This window comes from Balaenoptera borealis (assembly GCF_965194805.1).
Source record: "Balaenoptera borealis genome assembly, chromosome: 1".
NCBI classification, from domain to species: domain Eukaryota; kingdom Metazoa; phylum Chordata; class Mammalia; order Artiodactyla; family Balaenopteridae; genus Balaenoptera; species Balaenoptera borealis.
In genome coordinates, this window is record NC_138860.1 from 141,033,354 (window position 1) to 141,051,137 (window position 17,784).

At 48.3% G+C, this 17,784-nt stretch overlaps 1 protein-coding gene across 6 annotated transcripts in view; it reads left to right on the top strand.

Annotated features, from left to right (window-relative positions):
• The window catches only part of KANK4 (KN motif and ankyrin repeat domains 4), a 67,760-nt gene that overhangs the window by 27,513 nt on the left and 22,463 nt on the right, over positions 1-17,784 (top strand). Inside the window, exons 2-5 of one of the 6 annotated variants that reach the window (XM_082356635.1) lie at positions 1,814-2,057; positions 7,570-7,657; positions 13,719-15,644; positions 16,929-17,040. In XM_082356635.1, coding sequence (XP_082212761.1) covers positions 7,642-7,657; positions 13,719-15,644; positions 16,929-17,040 — 2,054 coding nt within the window. In that variant the 5' untranslated portion in view covers positions 1,814-2,057; positions 7,570-7,641. Of the gene's footprint in view, positions 1-1,813; positions 2,058-6,148; positions 7,658-13,718; positions 15,645-16,928; positions 17,041-17,784 lie in introns of those variants that run through there. The other 5 variants (XM_082356633.1, XM_082356634.1, XM_082356636.1 and 2 more) reach the window with 5 other exon arrangements.

The window sequence follows — 17,784 nt, forward strand, 5'->3', positions numbered from 1 at the left end:
CATGCCCAGTTCAGGCTGTGTGGTTTAGAAGAAAGGGTATTAGACTGGGAGACAGAACATCTGGGTTTGAGTTGAGCCTTTGCCTTTTCTTAGCTTTATACCCTTGGGAACCAACTTTGTTTTTTCATCCGGAAGATGGTGGGTAACATTCCTGGGTCTGCTCACCTCCCTGCTTGACCATGGAGTTAATGGAGAGTACTGGGTAAGTGCAAAGCCAGAAAAGACAGAAGAAACTCTCCTCCTATTAGAGACATAGGCAATCAGTACAGTGCCTGAACCTGCATCTCATGTGGAGCTCAGAGAACTGAAAGTGCTACCCATCTTCAGAAAGAGAGCTGAAGAAGGAGGGTTAGAGGTGCGCGCGTGTGTGTGTGCGTGTGTGTGTGTATCTTCTGTCCTGGCATCTGAGCCAAGCTGATCTATGGCACTGCTAGGGGCTAGTATTTCCTTCCCTCATTCTGCTTGCTGTCTTTTTCAGTCTGATGAGAGGCCTGGCACCTGTTGGAAAGGAGAGGTGCTTTCTTGGTACCTAAGGGAGTATCTGGAGAGGTCACTTGTGTTTAGAGTCGTCGGTATCGTGGATGAGTCCAGTTTCACAAACTTGATGGAACATCTAGCCCGTGATCCTGGTCAGGGAGACAGACACAGGGGCAGCAGTTAGAATTTAGGCGACACCTGTGGCAGTCGAGGGCCGACAGGAGCAGTGTAAGTAGGAAGGCTGGCCACTGCACTTGAGTGGATGCTGAGCGGAGCTTGGGGGACAGGCGGGAGCTGGCCAGTGTTCCTGGAAGAATGTTGGGTGTTTCAAGAAAGGCTCAGCTCTGCAAGGAAGCCTCTCACCATTTTGTCTTGGATAAGGAAGAATTTATCCTGGGAGAGGAAATGAGAAGGCTTACCTCTGTCACATAGATAAACCAGAGAGGAAGAGTGGGTGGCTAAAAGGTCATGGGACCTGGTGAAATGGAGAGCTCTTTTTCACTCAGCTTCCTGGTGAAATGTCTTATGCTTCTAGCCGTTCTCTAGCCAATTCAGAGGGGATGGTCGATGATCATTTAAAATCTATCAGAAAGACAGTTTGCTCCTCAGTATATTTTTAAATATAACCTCAGAGTTCAAGGTACATTTCTGATTTTTTAAGAACAGCCTGATGGTTTGGTCTGTGTACTAGTTAAACACTTTTAGCAGTTGAGAAAAGTGAATGTTGGTGTCCCATAGTCTCGTCCATCACATCACCCCACGCCTTTCGGTAAATTCGTTAACCTCCGTCTTGAGCAAGATGCTCCAGAGTCTTCCAAGGAAAATAAGAAATTTGATCCAGTGTAGTGGGAAGAACACAGAATTCTACACCCCCGGAATCTTCATTTTAATCCAGATTCACTCCTGGGTGAGCCAAGGGAATTCGCTGAGTCTGTCTCATTTCCTTCACCTGTACAATGGGGACGCTCAGCCCTACCTGTCTGCCTTAAGCTGGTGTGAGGCCCTGGATGTGAAGTGCTTTCCAAGTGTCCTGGGCTGGATGCAGGCAGCACTTCAGGGTGACACTCAGCTCTGGCATCAGTTTCAGTGTGGGTTAGACAGGAATCTGCCCTCACCTCTGAGAGCACATCTCGACAGGCAGTGTCTGTAAAGGTCAGAGCTGCTTCGACATGTCTTGCTGATGGGGCTTCATTTCCGAGGACAGCCTCGTTTGGCTAGAGCCACAGAAGGTCAAGGGGATAAGGTCCTCTAATCCTTTTGCTGAGCCTGCATACAGGAGCCCAGATGCTGTCCTGGCCCCGTTTGGATTGCACCCACCCCCCTGTGTCTCCTTCAGGTCTAGTAGTGGTGCTGGATTTGCAGAGCCTGGAGCCTCTGTGCCTGCACCTCACACCTGCCTCTGTTCCAAAGAGCTGCAGCTGCAGTGGGCTGGCTGAGACTCTTCACGGCGCCTGCCTGGGATACTCTGGGACCTTCCTCCTCCACAGCTGCCTTCTCCCCGGCTCCTGCACCCGCCCTTCGGAAGTCACTGGTCCGCTCTGCCGTTAGAAGCCCTGCCTGGAGCTGGATCCTTACAGTAGGTACTTCCTTGCTTTTCTCTTTCTGCCAGAATTGGGTGCGTTTTGGTGCTGGGGCATCAGATTCACATAGCGGCAGGAAGCAGGAGCTGCCAGTCTGGCCCCGGGAACTCACTGGTCATTGTTTCTTCTAGCTCTGCCCCGACAGACTTCCAGTCACTGATTGATCAGGGCAGCAAGCATTCTGGGGATCGCTCGCAGAAGCTTTGCTTGGCCGTGGGACCCAGGAGGCAGCCGGGGGAGGAAGTTTCTAAGGCAGAGCCTGGAAGAAAGAGATGCACCACTGGAGGGTTTCAGCTCCTTAGGACGCTGAGTTCTCTTTAGGAGCAAATTTATTAATGAGCCACTCAGCTGCAGGGAAGGAGGAGGAAAAGCATAATTAATTATGACCCCCCCCCCACCCCAGATAAGCGCCTAGCTTTGAGGGAGTGCACGAAGGAAGGCGTGCACCGTTTCAGCATCTTTAGATGTGTCCCTCTGAACTGGGAGCAGCTCTGGGAACTAACTTTCCGATTGAGTGATTTGAGCTTTCTTCCTCTTTCTGCAAGATCCAGTATCAGCTTATTGAGCACTGAATTCCGTCCTGACCCCAGTCCCCTCTTCCCGTGAGCGAAAAGGAAGTCAGTATTTGCTTTTCCAGCAAGGTCACGGATCACCTGACCAAATCTTTAACAGCTGGGGAGCCAGTGCTGCTGTGCTGAACTCACGAGCGATTGGCTCAGGTCCAGCAGCAGAACCCCGCTTTCCGGGAGGAGGTGACTCCTCCAGCTCCAGGCTGTGGCAGTGGGGAAGATGCCAAGGGAAGGTAATGTGGTCCCAGCTTTCCTCCCGACAGTTTTCTCTTCTTCATGAAGCTCCAGATTCAGCTGCTGCAGTGCAGGCAAAAATGACAGACACTTGCAGAAGAATGTGGGAACGGAGTTAATGAGATTGTGTTAATGTGTCATTTATTGAGCATGAGTTATCTCTTTGTTTCCTGGGTTGGTGGGAAGTGAGCTGGCTGGAGAACTCGGTTGATGGAATCCTTTTCGGGAGTGCATCTCACTTCCCCAGTGCCTGGACTTCAGCCCTCTTAATGTTAAGCAGTGCTGTCATATGCCTCCTGCTGTTTAGCACAGGGGACGTTCCCACTTGGAGACATGGGGCCCTGGAGTGGGGAAACGGGAAGCTCTCATCATCTGGGGAGATCAGTATGAGGTATAAGTAATTTTTTTCCTCTCTTTCAGAAAGAGCGTTTTGTCTTTGCAAGAGGTCTTGCAGGGATTGACAGATTGCTGTTTGGTGTGCTACCTTGCTAAATATTTGACTTTGTAAGGTTGAATTCTCCAAGAATTCTCATGGCAATAAGGCTGTGCTTTGAGCCAAGCTTTCTTTTTAAGGAAATCCAAGGTGCTATTTATTTTGGCATGCAGCCTGTTCTGGGATGAAATATGGCATTTTTATTATTGCAGAATAAAGAGAGGTTTGAAGAGAACAAACGTACAGAACTAGGTTTCAGTTTCAGGGCTAAGTAGAGGAAGGTTTCTTTGTATTTGGATTTGAGGTTAAAAGTGAGATTGAAAATGGCATCATAAAAAGAATAACTGGGGAGAGGGAGAGGGTGTGGGTATATATTGCCGGAGTTGGTCTGGCCCAGGGAAATCCACGCTCCTGGGCATGGACCCTGCTGGAACCGTTTCTAACGTGGCCTGGTAGTTACATATGGGCTAACACTGCTGTCTTCCAGCAACTGCCTCTTTGGTGGATTTTGTGCTGGCAGCCTCAGTCCTCACCTCTTCACTGCCCATTGGCTTTGAGAAGCAGTGTGGAGTGATGGAGTCGCACAAACTGTCCTGCCCCTAATTAACTGGGTAACTTTAGATTGGCCACATAGCCTCTTTGTGTCTTTGTTCCTCATTTGGAACTTGAAGATGATCTGCCACATGTTAGGATATAGCTGGGCAGTGGGTGAGGGTGACATGTGGCCACAGAAATGAGTCCTGTAGGAGTTCTGACCTTCACAAGCTTAATAGGGGAGAAGAACTAGAGAAAGATCCAGCTACGTATACTCAAAACATCTAGAATATGATGAGCTCACGAGAGAGGTTGGGACCTAATTGGGCATTCTTGATCCTGGGATAGGCCATAAACAAATGAAAAGTTACATAACACCACCAGGTATTACAATTCTGAACACTGGGGATACAGCTTAACAGAACGAGTAATAAATTGCTTCTATGTCAAAATTTTAAATGCTCCAGGAGGTTGCAAAATTCCATTTTAAAGGGAAATTGTGTCCAACAGAGCTATTTTTCATATTTTGTTGTATTGCAAACAAAGTAGCATGTGTCAATGTGGCATTTAGTCTTTGATTCCACTCCCCTAACCACATCAAACATCCACCCACTCGAAGAAAACCCCCTTAGCTGAATTCCGAGATGTCCGCGCGAAGGACCACGGGCCAAGGTGGAGAAGGCTGGGGTGGGTGGAGCTGGAAGTGGCATAACGTGGGCATGATAGTCACCCCTTTCCTGCAGAGCCCTTTACCGTGAAAGCTTGCTCGGCCCTCTTCAGAGAGTTGGGGTATCAACTGATTAATTTCTGTACCCTTGGAAAGATTCATTTTAGAAAACTTCAAGTCTAAGAGAACGATTAGAGGTCTCTATAGAGTTCTTTTTAATGAACTTTGACCCCAAGTGTGCTGCGGAATTATTTGAAGCTCTGTGATCTGATATATGAAGGGCTGAACGGTAACTCTAACCAAGGGCAGTGGGTGTGATTGAACTCCCCGAGGTGATGGTGCGTTCGTGCAGCCAGAGGTCCATCTGCACCCAGGTGGCCGCCTCCTGCTTAGGAGGAGCTTTGTTGCTTGGTGTCCAGCCTCGGAGAAGCAGATCGCACTTTGGTCAGGAGGACTTACCAAAGGAGCGGTTCTCCTTCTGCCCGCCCAGAAGATGCATCACATATACTGGGGGGAAAAGCAGAGAAGCATCGGAGTCAGAAACGCTTCCCCTCACAAAGAGAGCTGGGGATCAGTCACAGCATCGACCTGGTTTACAGGGGTGGAAAAACGTTTACAAATCACTTCTGTTCCCAGCACAGGCTTGGAGTCAACGAGACTTGAGAGCAAATCCTGCTCTAATACTTGCTTGTTATATGATTTGGGGCAGGCCTGCAAACTCTCTCAGCCTCAGTCTCCCTGCCTGGAAAATGGGGACAATGATAATCCTCTTGGGGTTATGGTGAGGCTTGCGTGTGGTAATTCAAGTGTGTCAAGTGCTCCGAGCTCTGCCTGTTATTCAGTAATGTTTTGAGGTGGGAGGAGGAAGGGAGCAGGAGGAGAGGAGAGGCCGTGATGATGGAGGGGCCACGTGTAGGGTTGGCATCCTGACCCTTTTCTTCCCCAGTTTTCACCTTGAAGCTTCCGGGCCTCTCTTGCCTGCCAGCATCTGGGAGGCCCCACCCCCGGCTGCAGACTGCAGACCTGGGGCACTGAGATCGGCAGCAGTGTCCTCTGCCCAGGAACCTTCTCTTTCTTTTCTTTTTTTTCCAATTGAGTTATAATTGACATGTAACATTGTATTAGTTTCAGGTGTCCAACGTAATGATTTGATATTTGTATATGTTGTGAAATGACCGCCACAATAAGTTTAGTAAACATCCACTCTGTCACATAGTTACAGTTTTTTTTCTTGCGACAAGATCTTTTAAGATCTACTCTCTTAACAACTTTCAAAAATATAATACAGTATTGTTAACTATAGTCACCATGCTGTACCTTACATCCCCAGGACTTTTTATCTTAAAACTGGCAGTTTGTACCTTTTGATGCCCTTCACTCATTTTGCCCAGCCGTCACCCCCCAACCCCTGCCTCTGACAGCCACTAATCTGTTCTCTGTATCTATGAGTTCTCTTTTGTTTAAGAAAGATTTCACATAGAGTGTTTGTCTTTGACTTCTTTCACTTAGCATAATGCCCTTAGGGTCCGTGCGTGTTATCACAAATGGCAAGATTTCCTTCTTTTTTATGACTGAGTAATATTCCATTACGTATATATACTATGCGCCACATCTTCTTTATCCGTTCATCCGTCGATGGACACTTAGGTTGTTTCAGAGCCTCCTCTTTCTAACAAGGGCGACCCTCCCTCAGCCCTGATTAGAAGCTTCCATGCCTCTCCACTGTCGGCCTCCTTAGTGGCCGCTTTTAGCCTCCAGGACCATCCACATTCATCCTCCTGCTCCCTAACTTCTCCGCTCCAGCTCCAAATTCAAGTCCTTGTTGCCACAAAGGTGAGTGAGGTATTTAGCGTCTGTGATCTTTCTGCAAGGAGTGTCTCTGCCTATAGAAACCCTGCCTGCCCTTCCAGGCTCTGCCACTCCTGCATAGGCATAGGCCGCTGCATGGAACGTGGTTATGGGGGAATCAAGACAGGAGCAGGGTGCTAGCTTCGGAGGCAGTAGCAGCACTCACAGAAAGAGGGTACGCCAAACTTTCTGTCGGGCAGACTTCAGACTTCCTCTTATTTGGCAGGCCTGATATTTCCCAGCCTCTTCCCCAGTTTGCTTGTTTGCTCCCCATTTTCCATCCCAGGTTGCTGGGGGCCACCCCTTGTCCTTCTCTCACCCCCACGTCCTCCCAACCTTGCCCTCATCCCTGGTACGCTTCTCTGATCTGGAGTTCGTGGTCGAGCACACTGGAATTCCTAAAACAACTCCGCTTCCACTGCTGAGGTGTCACAGATAATTTATGATTCTGATGTGTGTGGAGTTAAATCATAAAAACCAATTTCCTGGGTGATTTACTGTACTGGGGGCAGGATCCAGGTTGTTTACCATTTGAAGAAATAGTCCTGGAAAAGGATTGAAACTTTGGGGAGAATTTATGATCAAACCTCAAGGTACCCTAATTCAGAGTCAGGAGGGTACTCTGCTTGCAGAGTTACTGATGTCTTCTGGCTACCAGGCTTGAACTCCCCCTTGTTCTGCCCCTGGTTAGAAATCACCTCAAACTATTAGCTCCTAGTCAGTCCTTCCAATTAGCTCATCTTTTTCTTGAATCTGATTGGGATGTCACAGATCCCTTATAGGTACTCTGGTTCCAGCTTTTCCAAAAAAAATGGATTATAATTCTTTTACCATGACGGGAAGTGAGTAGATTTCAGCTCTTGATATTTTGGAAAGAGCACCATGCTGCTTGTCGGAGCCCTGGGTCCAGTTCCTTCATGAATGTGCTGAGAGGCCTTGCACAGAACAATTAACTTCTAAGCCTTAGTTTTCTCATCTGTCAAGTTGGACCAGAGGCTTCCTTTGGTGTCAACCACTGCTAACATTCCACGAAGACACACGCAAGATTATACTCTAGGAGTGTGTATAGGCTTTTAATTTCCCTCCTTGGAGAGCTATGAGCACATGGGCATCCGGGGAGAAAGGCAAGGAGGGGGTGTTACTTTTTTTTTTTCTTGGTGCTATGTTCCCTCCATACTTATTCTAATTGTAATGAGACTCTCCACTTTTCCATCCTCTTTCTTTCAGAACTCTCCAACAAATTTTACAGGCTTATCGGAAGAAGAGTGCCCAAGAGACTGGCGGTCAGCATTCTCTAAGATGGAGAAGACAGACGGTAGGCAGGCTCCCTTGTATTCCCTGGTCTACAGTGAGCACTTGGGTTGGAAAGCGATTATTACCATAAATCCTGGAAATAGCTCAGGGGAGGCCTACGGGAGACCGTCCCCAAATAGGCGGTGCTGGGAAACCCAAACTGTGTGTTTCAGACATGAACAAGAGAAGGTAGTAGGGAATGAAAATGAAGGCTTATGTTTATACTGGAGTTGTGTAATTTTTGTAGTGTTTCTCATCCCTTCCAAGCAGCAAGAAGGGAGCAGGATGATCTCACTCATTAACCTCATTTTAGAGATGAGGAACTTGAGGTCTAAAAAAGAGGCACAATTTGGTAAAAGAGCCTACATTCATACCTGTGTGATTTTCCAAGGCATTTCACTTCTCTGAGCTTCACTTCCCTCCTATATCAGTTAGCTTTGCTGTGTAACAAACCACTCAAAAATGTATTGACTTAAAGATATTTATTATTTCTTAAAAGATTCTGTGGGTTGGCTAAGCCATTATTCTGGGCTGGGCCAGCTTGACTGATCTCTGCTGGACTTGTTCACATGTCTGTGGTCTTCTGGGTGACTTGTCCTGATGGTTTAGAATGGCTACACTCACATGTCTGGTGGTTGACTCCATGTCACCTAGGGCATTGGTGATGATTTGGCCATGCATCTTTTGTTGCCCAGCAGGCTAGTTAGGGTTTGTTCACATGATGACAGAAGGGTTCCAAGCACAGCAAGAACAGACAAACTCCAATGTGCAAGCAACTTTCAAATCTCTGCATATGTCACATTTGCTGTTGACCAAGTCACAAGGCCAAGCCTAGGGTCAGTGTGGGAGGGAAGTACACAAGGGTGGGTTATAATTGTGGCTATTTTTGCAAACAGTCTGCCACACCTTGTCTATAAGCAGGTATTAATACCTACTTCACAGGGTTGGTAAAGGATTAAATGAGATAATGCATGTAAGGTTGTTAAGTAATAACTATCTAGCCCAACGAATGTCTCGATGAATGTTCCCCTTTCCCTCCCCAGGAAACTTGCCAAACATCATAGACTAGACCCCGATCCCCTGACTTCTAATGAAATGCTTTTTCCAGATCACCAAATGTCAGGAAACAGGAGAGCCTATATGGCCCTTCACTGGTACAGGACTCAAGGACTGGACGGCAGCTCCAGCCCTGCCTCATCCTTCTTTCCAAATGCAGTTACCATATATTTCAAAAGTCTGCCTCTCTCCCCAGAGAGCTGCCTTTTCAGCGCATCCCTGAAAGTGGTCCCGCAGAACACCAGCTAATTCCCTTAATGCCCCGGGGGCCTGTCATTCCTGCTTGCCTCATTTGTCCCCGCTCAGCGTCCTTGGCATGGCTGCTTTCCACGTGATCACCCACAACTAGCTAAGAAAGGCACCCCTCCCTTCAAGCACACACATCTCACAAAATAAAGGCAGAGGAGGGAAAAGACAGCTTCCGCTGTCTTGGCCTTTTAAAGAGATTCATTTAATTCACCTTCTTTCCGGTTGTATTTTTGGCCACTTTCTCTCTAGTTTCTGTTTTTCCCATTTCCTTCAGAAACTGAGTATAGGCTTTTGGACTTTTTTTCTCATTTTAAATACCTCTGATGGGTTCCCTTACCTGCCCCCCACTTCACTTTTTCCCTCAGGGTAATGACTGTGGCCCCTTCCTCCTTCCCTTGTCTCCTTCTAATCCCTTTTCTCATGCCTACCTGTAGGTCTTAGGCTCGTGACTGTGTTTGCAGGTCCTTTCCAAGGGTCTAGTGATCTGGGGTGCTTTCAGACCGAGACTCTGTAGGGAATTCTAGGTAGCTCTGAGCCTCATATATCCTACTTTTTTCTTCTCCCCTGACTCGTTTTTCCCAGTTTCTCCAGAATTATTTTCTTGGACTCTCACTCCCTCTTGATGCTCTAGGCCTAACACAGAGTTAAATATTCAAGAAAGAACACATTCTCAGTGAATCTCCCCCCGCCCCATTCAGAACCAGCCCATCCTCATCTTTTGGCCCCTTTGTTGAATACCTATGCCATGTTCTCTACTGCATCGGTGCTAATAATCACATCTCTGTGAGTTAGGTATTCTTATCACCATGTTACAAATGCAGAGACTGAGGCATAGGGAATTTAAATAATTTGCCCAGAATCACAGAGGTAGGAGGTAACAGAGGCAGGATTCAACTCCAGCCAGTTATGTGTTGGTTTGTCAGATCTGAAGTTCATTTTGAGCAGAGACAGTCCTCCTAATTAATTCTCACCCTGGCCCAATGCCTGGAATTCTGAGCTCCTGCATACCTATCACCAGGTAGAATTAAAAGGAGCAGAACTTAATGTGAGCCTAGATCTCCCAGCATATCAGATCAAGCTCCCTCATTCAAGGTCCAGCATTCCTCTTGCACTGGGAGAAAGAGAAGGAATGCAGAATGGTGGGTGGCAGGCACAGCAGCACAATGTGTGTGTGTGTGTGTGTGTGTGTGAGAGAGAGAGAGAGAGAGAGAGAGAGAGAGAGAGAGAGGAGAGAGACCCCATAGTGTAACTTAGGAAAGCACCTATTAAACCCATCATCCTGGATAACTGCTCAGTCTCACAGACTTCTTTGATTCACCTCAGTCTCCCTTGTGGAATATTTTCCCTTGGAACCTGCTGTTCCTCATTTGATGCTATTATTGTATTTGTGCTCTGGACCTGCTCTCAGAGGCTGATGGGCAAATCAGTTCATTTCTACCGAATTGAGGCAGTAAGCAGATAAATAATGCAGTCTCTCCTTTGGAGTGCTCTTTGCCTTCTGGGTCATAAATCTGCTCCCTATTTAACTTTAGACAAATGCCTCCTCTCTGATTTGGCTTGTTCCTATAATCCAGGAGGCTGCTGAACTGGCCAGTAGGCCTAAGAGTATAGCCAAGTGCAGCTGGGAAACTAACAGAGAACAATTGCTGTCATTGAGACTACCAGTGTGCCTCTTTGGGAGAAAGCAGGTTTGTAAAAAATCATGTGGGTGAATGGGAACTAATTGGACTTTTTTGGGTGCTGGAGGAGTGTTTACTCCTTATCTGCCTGGAGTCCAGGTATCTGCACACAAGCTCTGGAACCCAACTTGGACCAACCCTGTGGATCAGCACCAATGCCTTGCTGTGTTCCCTGCTGAGGCTGTGACTTACTCACCCACAGGCCCTGCAACTTTACTTAGCACTGAGGCTGGTAGGGTCGATTGTGTCAGTGTTCAAGGGTTCAGCCTTTATGTGTGTACTTGGCTTCGTTAGTTCTTTGGAGATAACTGTACTTCCCTAAGCACAGTTCTTGTGCCCCAAGCATGTAGCACTGGCCAGAAGGATACATCAGACAGGCAAGTGGGAAGAGCTCAGCCCAAATATGTCATCACTCTTAGGGAAAAAGCAGCCCTATATGTGCCCCAGGTAATGCCATCACTTGCACCTCTTCTTGAACCTGCCCCTTCCTTCCATTCCCTTAGCTTCTTTCACCTTGACCATGTCAGCAATCTCCCAACTGGTCTTCGGGCCTCTGGTTTGTTCTTCTTCTAATCCTCTGCAAGAATGCTCACTGTGAAATCACATTTGACCAAGTCACTCCCTTGTGTAAAACCCTTTGATGACTCCCACTGCCTAGAGAGTAAAGTCAAAGCTTCTTGGCATGCATACAAGTGGCTCTCTGATCTGGCTCTTGCTGACCTTTCCAATTTTATCTTTTTCTACTCTTCACCCTTCTCTTCCACACTTTAAGTTCCAACCATATCAACTGTGTTTATAGAACCCTGGATTACTATGGATTTTCACACCTTAATGCATTTGCCCATTCTCTGACATATATCTGATCTGTCCTGGCTATCTATTGCTGCAAAACAAACCACCCCAAAACTTAGTGGCTTAAAACAATCATGCATTATTAACACAAGTTCAGCTGAGTGGTTCTCATTTGGAGTCCCTTCTGTCATTGAAATCAGATGATGGCTGAGGCTGGAGTCGTCTGAAGTTCTTTTACTTATGCCTGGCACCTGGGCTAGGATGTCTGGAACAGCTCAGGCTGGCGAGGCATCTCTCACCATCTCTTCACATGACCTCTCTCTGGAGCTACTTGGGCTTCCTCACAGTATGGCAGTCTCGGGGAAGTTGGACTCCTTACATGGCATCTGGCTTCCCCCTGAGTGTGCATTCTAAGAGACCCAGGTGGAACTTAGAGGCTTCTTATGACCTAGTCTTGGCATTCTCTCAGTGTAATTTCTGCCATTTTCTTTTGGTCAAAGCAGTCACAGGCCAGCTGAGTTTCAAAAGCATAGAGAAATGGACCCCACTTCTCAATATAAAAGATTCCTTTGCCTGTCTAGAGAAGGTAGGAATTGATAATGGCCATCTTGGAGATAAACAGCTACAATGTCTTTCACCCTCTTGTGTTCTCCTGGCAAACTGCTATTTAATCATTTAACACCCAGTTATATGTCACTCTTATGAAGTCATCCCTCTCCAACCAAGGCAGAATTAGCCTCTAAGTCCAAGAAAGTTTTTCTGGAGAAACTAGGAAAATAAGTCAAGAAGGAACGCTGGTCCTTGAGCATGTATCTGTTACCATCCTTGTCACACTGCATCGTACTTGTTGGTGTTTCTCCTACTTGACCATACTTTTTTTTTGAGGGCAGAGCTATACCTGATTCATCTCTGTGTCCTTAAGATCTATCTTAGCAACCAACAGAGGTGCTCAATAAATAGTGGTTGAGGTAAGTGAATTCAATTACTGCTATTTTGTCATTTTGCCCCCAGGGCCTATTACTCTTGGAGTCAAGCAATCAGTCAGACACAAAGAATTTGAGGATCCCCTCCTATGTACCTAGCAAGTCAGCTTCCATTAGGGGGCTTCAGTTCTCTGTAATTTGGACTTCCACAAAGATAATAACTACAATACTGAGTGTGTATTGAATGTTCATCATGTGCTAGGCATTGTTCTAAGCACTTCATATGTATTAATCAGTCCTCACAATCTCATCTTACCTGTTATTATTGCTGTCTTACGGATGATGAGACACAGGGAGGCTAAGTAATTTCCCTAAGGTCACAGAGCTGAAATATAGACCGGGCTCCAGGGTCCATATTCTTGGCCTCTGTGCTCTCCACTAATGTCCTCTCCTGAACTCAGCATTTTCAGATCACGTTTAGCAGAATGTCACAGAGACAATAAAGGGTGTCACATTAGGAACATCAAAACAACAAAGATTATTTAACCTGAGGAAGACGCTAATTGGAGACAAATCCCTATGGATTCAAATAATCAAAGGACTGACTTGTTCTCAGCATCCTCTGCTGGATCAGTGGTGCCTCGGTGTGATGGAGAACTTTCTCATTGTGATATTCTCCTGATACTTTGGGCTGCTCTAAAAAATCATGAGTCCCACACCTCTTGGAGGATGCTTGCCAATGTCCCTTTTGACATTGATTGTCCCATTTTCCTCCACCACCTTTTTTTCCAGTTTGTGAAAAAGGTGGTATTTCCTTACCTGGCATGAGTTTTTGAAAGTGAAACTTGTTTGTTAAGCACTGCGCAGTTTTCCAGTGGAAAAGAGCATAGGCTGTGCATGATTATGGGTGCCCGTTCTGAGCTTCATGTACCTAGAGGCTCAGCCATCAGAGGAAGCTTAAATAATGCAGGAAGCAAGGCTCCTTGATATCTCTGGCTTTAGCAAGATTTGCTAGGACCTTTTTGAATAATGCAAGGTCCTTTTTTAATATTGAGACAATCGTGTATCTCATCCTTTGAAAACGTCCATATTCATAATTACCAATTAGTACCCTGATTTGGCAAATTCCTGGCCACAGCGGTAACTGAAATGCCATACTGCACATTGGAAACTATTCCCTCTACCTATTTCCTTGGAGACATTGGCCAAGTCCACATTGATTTAATAACAGGATTTCTCAGCCCAGCCAAAAGACGGTGAGCATCTCAGCATAATTCAGAGGCTGGAACATTTAGGAGAATGCTTATGGGAGAGATATTAGGTCTCACCGCCTGTCTTTCTCATTAACGTTGCGCTTCTTTTTCACATGTCTTATGTCTCCCAGCCAAAGACCAGTCCTCTCAGGGGGATGAAGAGAAAGACCCTCCAAAGAGCCACCCCTACTCCGTGGAGACCCCATATGGCTTCCATTTAGACCTGGACTTCCTCAAGTACGTGGATGACATCGAGAAGGGAAACACCATCAAAAGGATTCCTATCCACAGAAGGGCCAAGCAGGCCAAGTTTAGCACTTTGCCCCGAAACTTCAGCCTTCCCGACAGCGGGGCTCGCCCCCATGCTGCTCTTTCCCACCCGAACTGGCCCCCAGTGGTGCCAAGTAAGGTGTCGCTCGGGACAGAGGCGCGAGCCCAGCCGCTGCCGCTCGGTGATCCCCCCCAAGCCGCCGGCGGGAGCGAGGCGAGCTACCACCGGAAGGCCCTACTGACGGAGACCGCCAGACAGCTGGAGGCTGCTGGTCCCAGGGAGGCTGAGGTCGCCTCCGGGAGTGGACGGCCCCAGCTTTTGAGAGCATCCAGCATGCCAGCCACGCTGCTGCAAAACAGGGCCTCAGAGGACCCGAGCCTAAACTCAGGGCCCCCTACCCCGCCCACCCTCCCCCCACTTCAGGGCGAAGGCGGTGTCTGTGATGGCGCCTTTGGTCCTACGGAAGGATTTGCAGGTTTTTCCAGCTCCACCCAGCGAACAGCAGCCCAACCGGAAGCCAGAGAGTCTGGAGACCTGGTGCCAGGAATAGCGGAGCTGATCCGGAAGGGGCCTGAGCCTCCAGAGGGTGAAGAAGCAGCTCCAAATCACCTCCCTTTCTCAAGGCCTCCTTTCTCATCCCTTGTAGTTCTAGAGGATGCAGAAGACCAACAGGAAAGCAGACAAGCCGAGGTGGCGGTCACGACCCCCGGCTCCCCAACACCAAGCCCCCCACCTCTGCCATCACCCGTCCCTGGGAATGAGCTCGCCCTAGAAGAAATCGAGCTCAACATCAGCGAGATCCCACCGCCGCCACCTGTAGAAGTAGACGTGAGAAGCATCGGCATCCGGGTCACGGAGGAAAGCCTGGGCCTTACCTCCGTGGATCCCGGCAGCATCTCCAGCCTGAAGCAGCAGCTCTCGGGCCTTGAGGGCGAGTTGTCTGGAAGAACTGAGGAACTAGCCCAAGTCAGAGCTGCCCTCCAGCGGCAGGAGGAGGAAATCAAGGCTAGGGGGCAGAGGATTCGAGAGCTAGAGTGCACCGTAGCTCAACTGACAGAAAAGCTTAGCCACGAGAGCACCAAAGATGCTCAGGGCCAGACTGACGCCATGGTCAACACGGACCCTCTGCACGGACTGTTGACCACGGAGTCGTGTGACAAGAGCATTGGGGTCAACCTTATGGGCAGCACAAGATCTGAAAGCTGGGGGGCCTGGGGAAAGGGGAATGGCGTCCTGTGGAGGCAGGAAAGTCACAAATGGGGGGATCGGAGCCCAGCAGAATTTGTGTCACCATCCCAGCTGTCACTGCCACAGGGATCCAAGATGGTCCTCACCCCCTCTTTACACAGCTGCCTCTCCACTGAGCTCAGGATCGAAGAAGGACGCTCTGAGCAGGAGGGAGGGCATCAGGTGGGAGCCGAGGGTCCAGTCAGGGGAGCAAGAGGCTCTCCAAGGAGCAGCGAGAGAACGGCTCCCCCAGCAGGGAGGAAGGAGGCCGGTTCAGAGCTCCCGGGGAAGGAGCGCCCAGGAAGGCCACCCAGCTCGCCCACCGCCGATGCCACTATTGGGCAGTACGTTAAGAAGATCCAGGAGCTCCTGCAGGAGCAGTGGAGCTGCCTGGAGCATGGGTACCCGGAGCTGGCCCGTGCCATCAAGCAGCCCGCCTCCAAGCTCAGCAGCATCCAGAGCCAGCTACAGAGCTCCCTCAACCTGCTGCTGTCCGCCTACTCGGCCCACGCTCCACCCCAGAAGGAGCCCCCGGGCCCCTCTTCCTCCCCGCCGACGGGTAAATACTGGTGCCTGAGACAGGGAACCATTGCTCCTTGACGAGTCAAAGGGGAAAAGGGTTTTAATTGCATGCATATGGTTTTTTTTAAAGGTTTAAGCACATCCAGGAACCCAGTGGAATAAAAACTGATCTCTGTGACAGTGGAGGCTTGGAACCTCTGCTCTTGTCCTTGCTCTAACGTTGGGACTGACTGCAGGGCCACCACATACAGTCGTTCATGTAGCACAGGGCACAGAGATGCCAGAGGGTAAATGGGAGCTGAAACCCAGCCCACACTTGCCAAGCCTGCAGCACTGTGTCTGCCCAGAGAGGTGCCTCTTTCTCATTTGCATTGTGCAAAGGCAGTGTCTAGGGTGAAGAAAGGCCCTGGCTGTGAGTGCTTTAAACCTCTGCCTTCCTTAATTGTTTCTTGGGCTCTTGCATTCCTGTGGTCCTGCCCAGTTCTTGCACATTAGAGGTTTTTTGTAGCCTTGTTTTGGAGGATTATTATATTGGGAACTGAAATATTTTACTGAATTATTTTCTCTCTCTCTCTGTGTCTGTGTGAGAGAGAGAGAGAGAGAAATTGAGCGATACTCACATGTGGAAGTCGACCCTTTGGCTGAGCGGCTCTTCCTCCTATAACAGATCACACACTCTGGAGTTAAGTGGAACCATATTTTGCTTTGCTCAACGGGCAGCAGCGTGTGAGTCGGCTTCCTGCCGCAGATCACAAATTGGCTGTTTTCTCATTATTTCGGTGCTAGTGCTAGTCTTACTGATTGTGACCTGCCTCCTGTAACTTTGAGCCCAGCAAAAGAAGACTCGTGCTCTTGCTCATGTGTTTTCCGTGCCTACCCCACATCACAAGTGTCATCCGGCTTGTGAGTCAGGAAGGACCGCTGGGGTGCCCTCGAGCAGAAGTGGGTGCTGGACCAGGGGTCGGGAGGCCTAAGTTCTACTCCTGCTCTGCCATTCACTGAGCAAATCTGAGCCTCAGATTTCCCCAGACTAAGATAGGGACAACAGTGGCACTCACACCACATGGTTCAAGAATGCTCCGATAACTCTACTCTGTAATCCACACGTAGAGGGTTTGTGAACCGGAACAATTTGGCTGGCATTGACCAGAAGGCTGGGGCACCTCAAAGACCCTCAGTATATTTGATGGAAATGATCTAGTTCCCTTTCTGCCTCTTCACACACCTTCAGCCTGTGTGCCCTCAAAGCAAGAGTCCCAGTTCTGCTGCATTCTGGGGCATCCCCAAGGTCATGCTAACCTGTGATGTTGTGTCTGCCTAGAGATCTCCCCGTCGACCAGCCTTAAATCCATAATGAAAAAGAAAGACTATGGCTTCCGTGCAGGAGGTAATGGGACCAAAAAGAACCTTCAGTTTGTTGGGGTTAACGGTGGGTAAGCATCGCTCGTGAAGCCCAGACTGCCCTCCACACTACCTCTCCTGCTGTTGTCCTGAGCACTCCCTTTTCCTAGGGGAAGCATCTGGCTTTCATTCTTCTTCAAGGGAATTAATCTCAACGGCCCTTTAAAACTCCCTCTCGGGTTTGCATGTGTTTGGCTTCTTGCCAGCTGTGGTAGTCTGTTGGATCCTGTGCTTTTAATATGTCTTGGCTTTGGTGTTCCCTGGGGCCAGGATTCTGGTGCCTTCTGCTAGTCTGGGGACACATGAGCCCTTTAAGGAAGACGTTTAATCTGAACCGTAACACTGAACCTAGGACAAATTCTTAATTTGTAGAATTTCAAATTTCATCCTTTTAATTTTTTCTTTCCTTTAACTAACTTACGGCAAACCAGACCAACGTTTTTTAGGATGAAGAAAAATGATCAATGTCTATTGACTCAGAACATGAACCAGACCTTATATAGTGTAGAGAGTAAATCACTGGATTTAGAATATTTTCTAAATCAGTCATTCAACAAACATTTATTAAGTACCGATGATGTGTTTGGTGGTAGGGATAAAAAGGTCAAATAAATCATTGTCCCTGCCTTTAACTCACAGTTTGGACATGGGCAGAGATAAGACAGAAGTAAAGGGAGAATGCTGACAGGCTGAGATGAACTCTAGTAGAGAAAGAAGTGGAGGATGGTGGGAAAGCCCAAAGCAGGGGCACCAGGCCCAGCCAGGGGTGGGCCCAG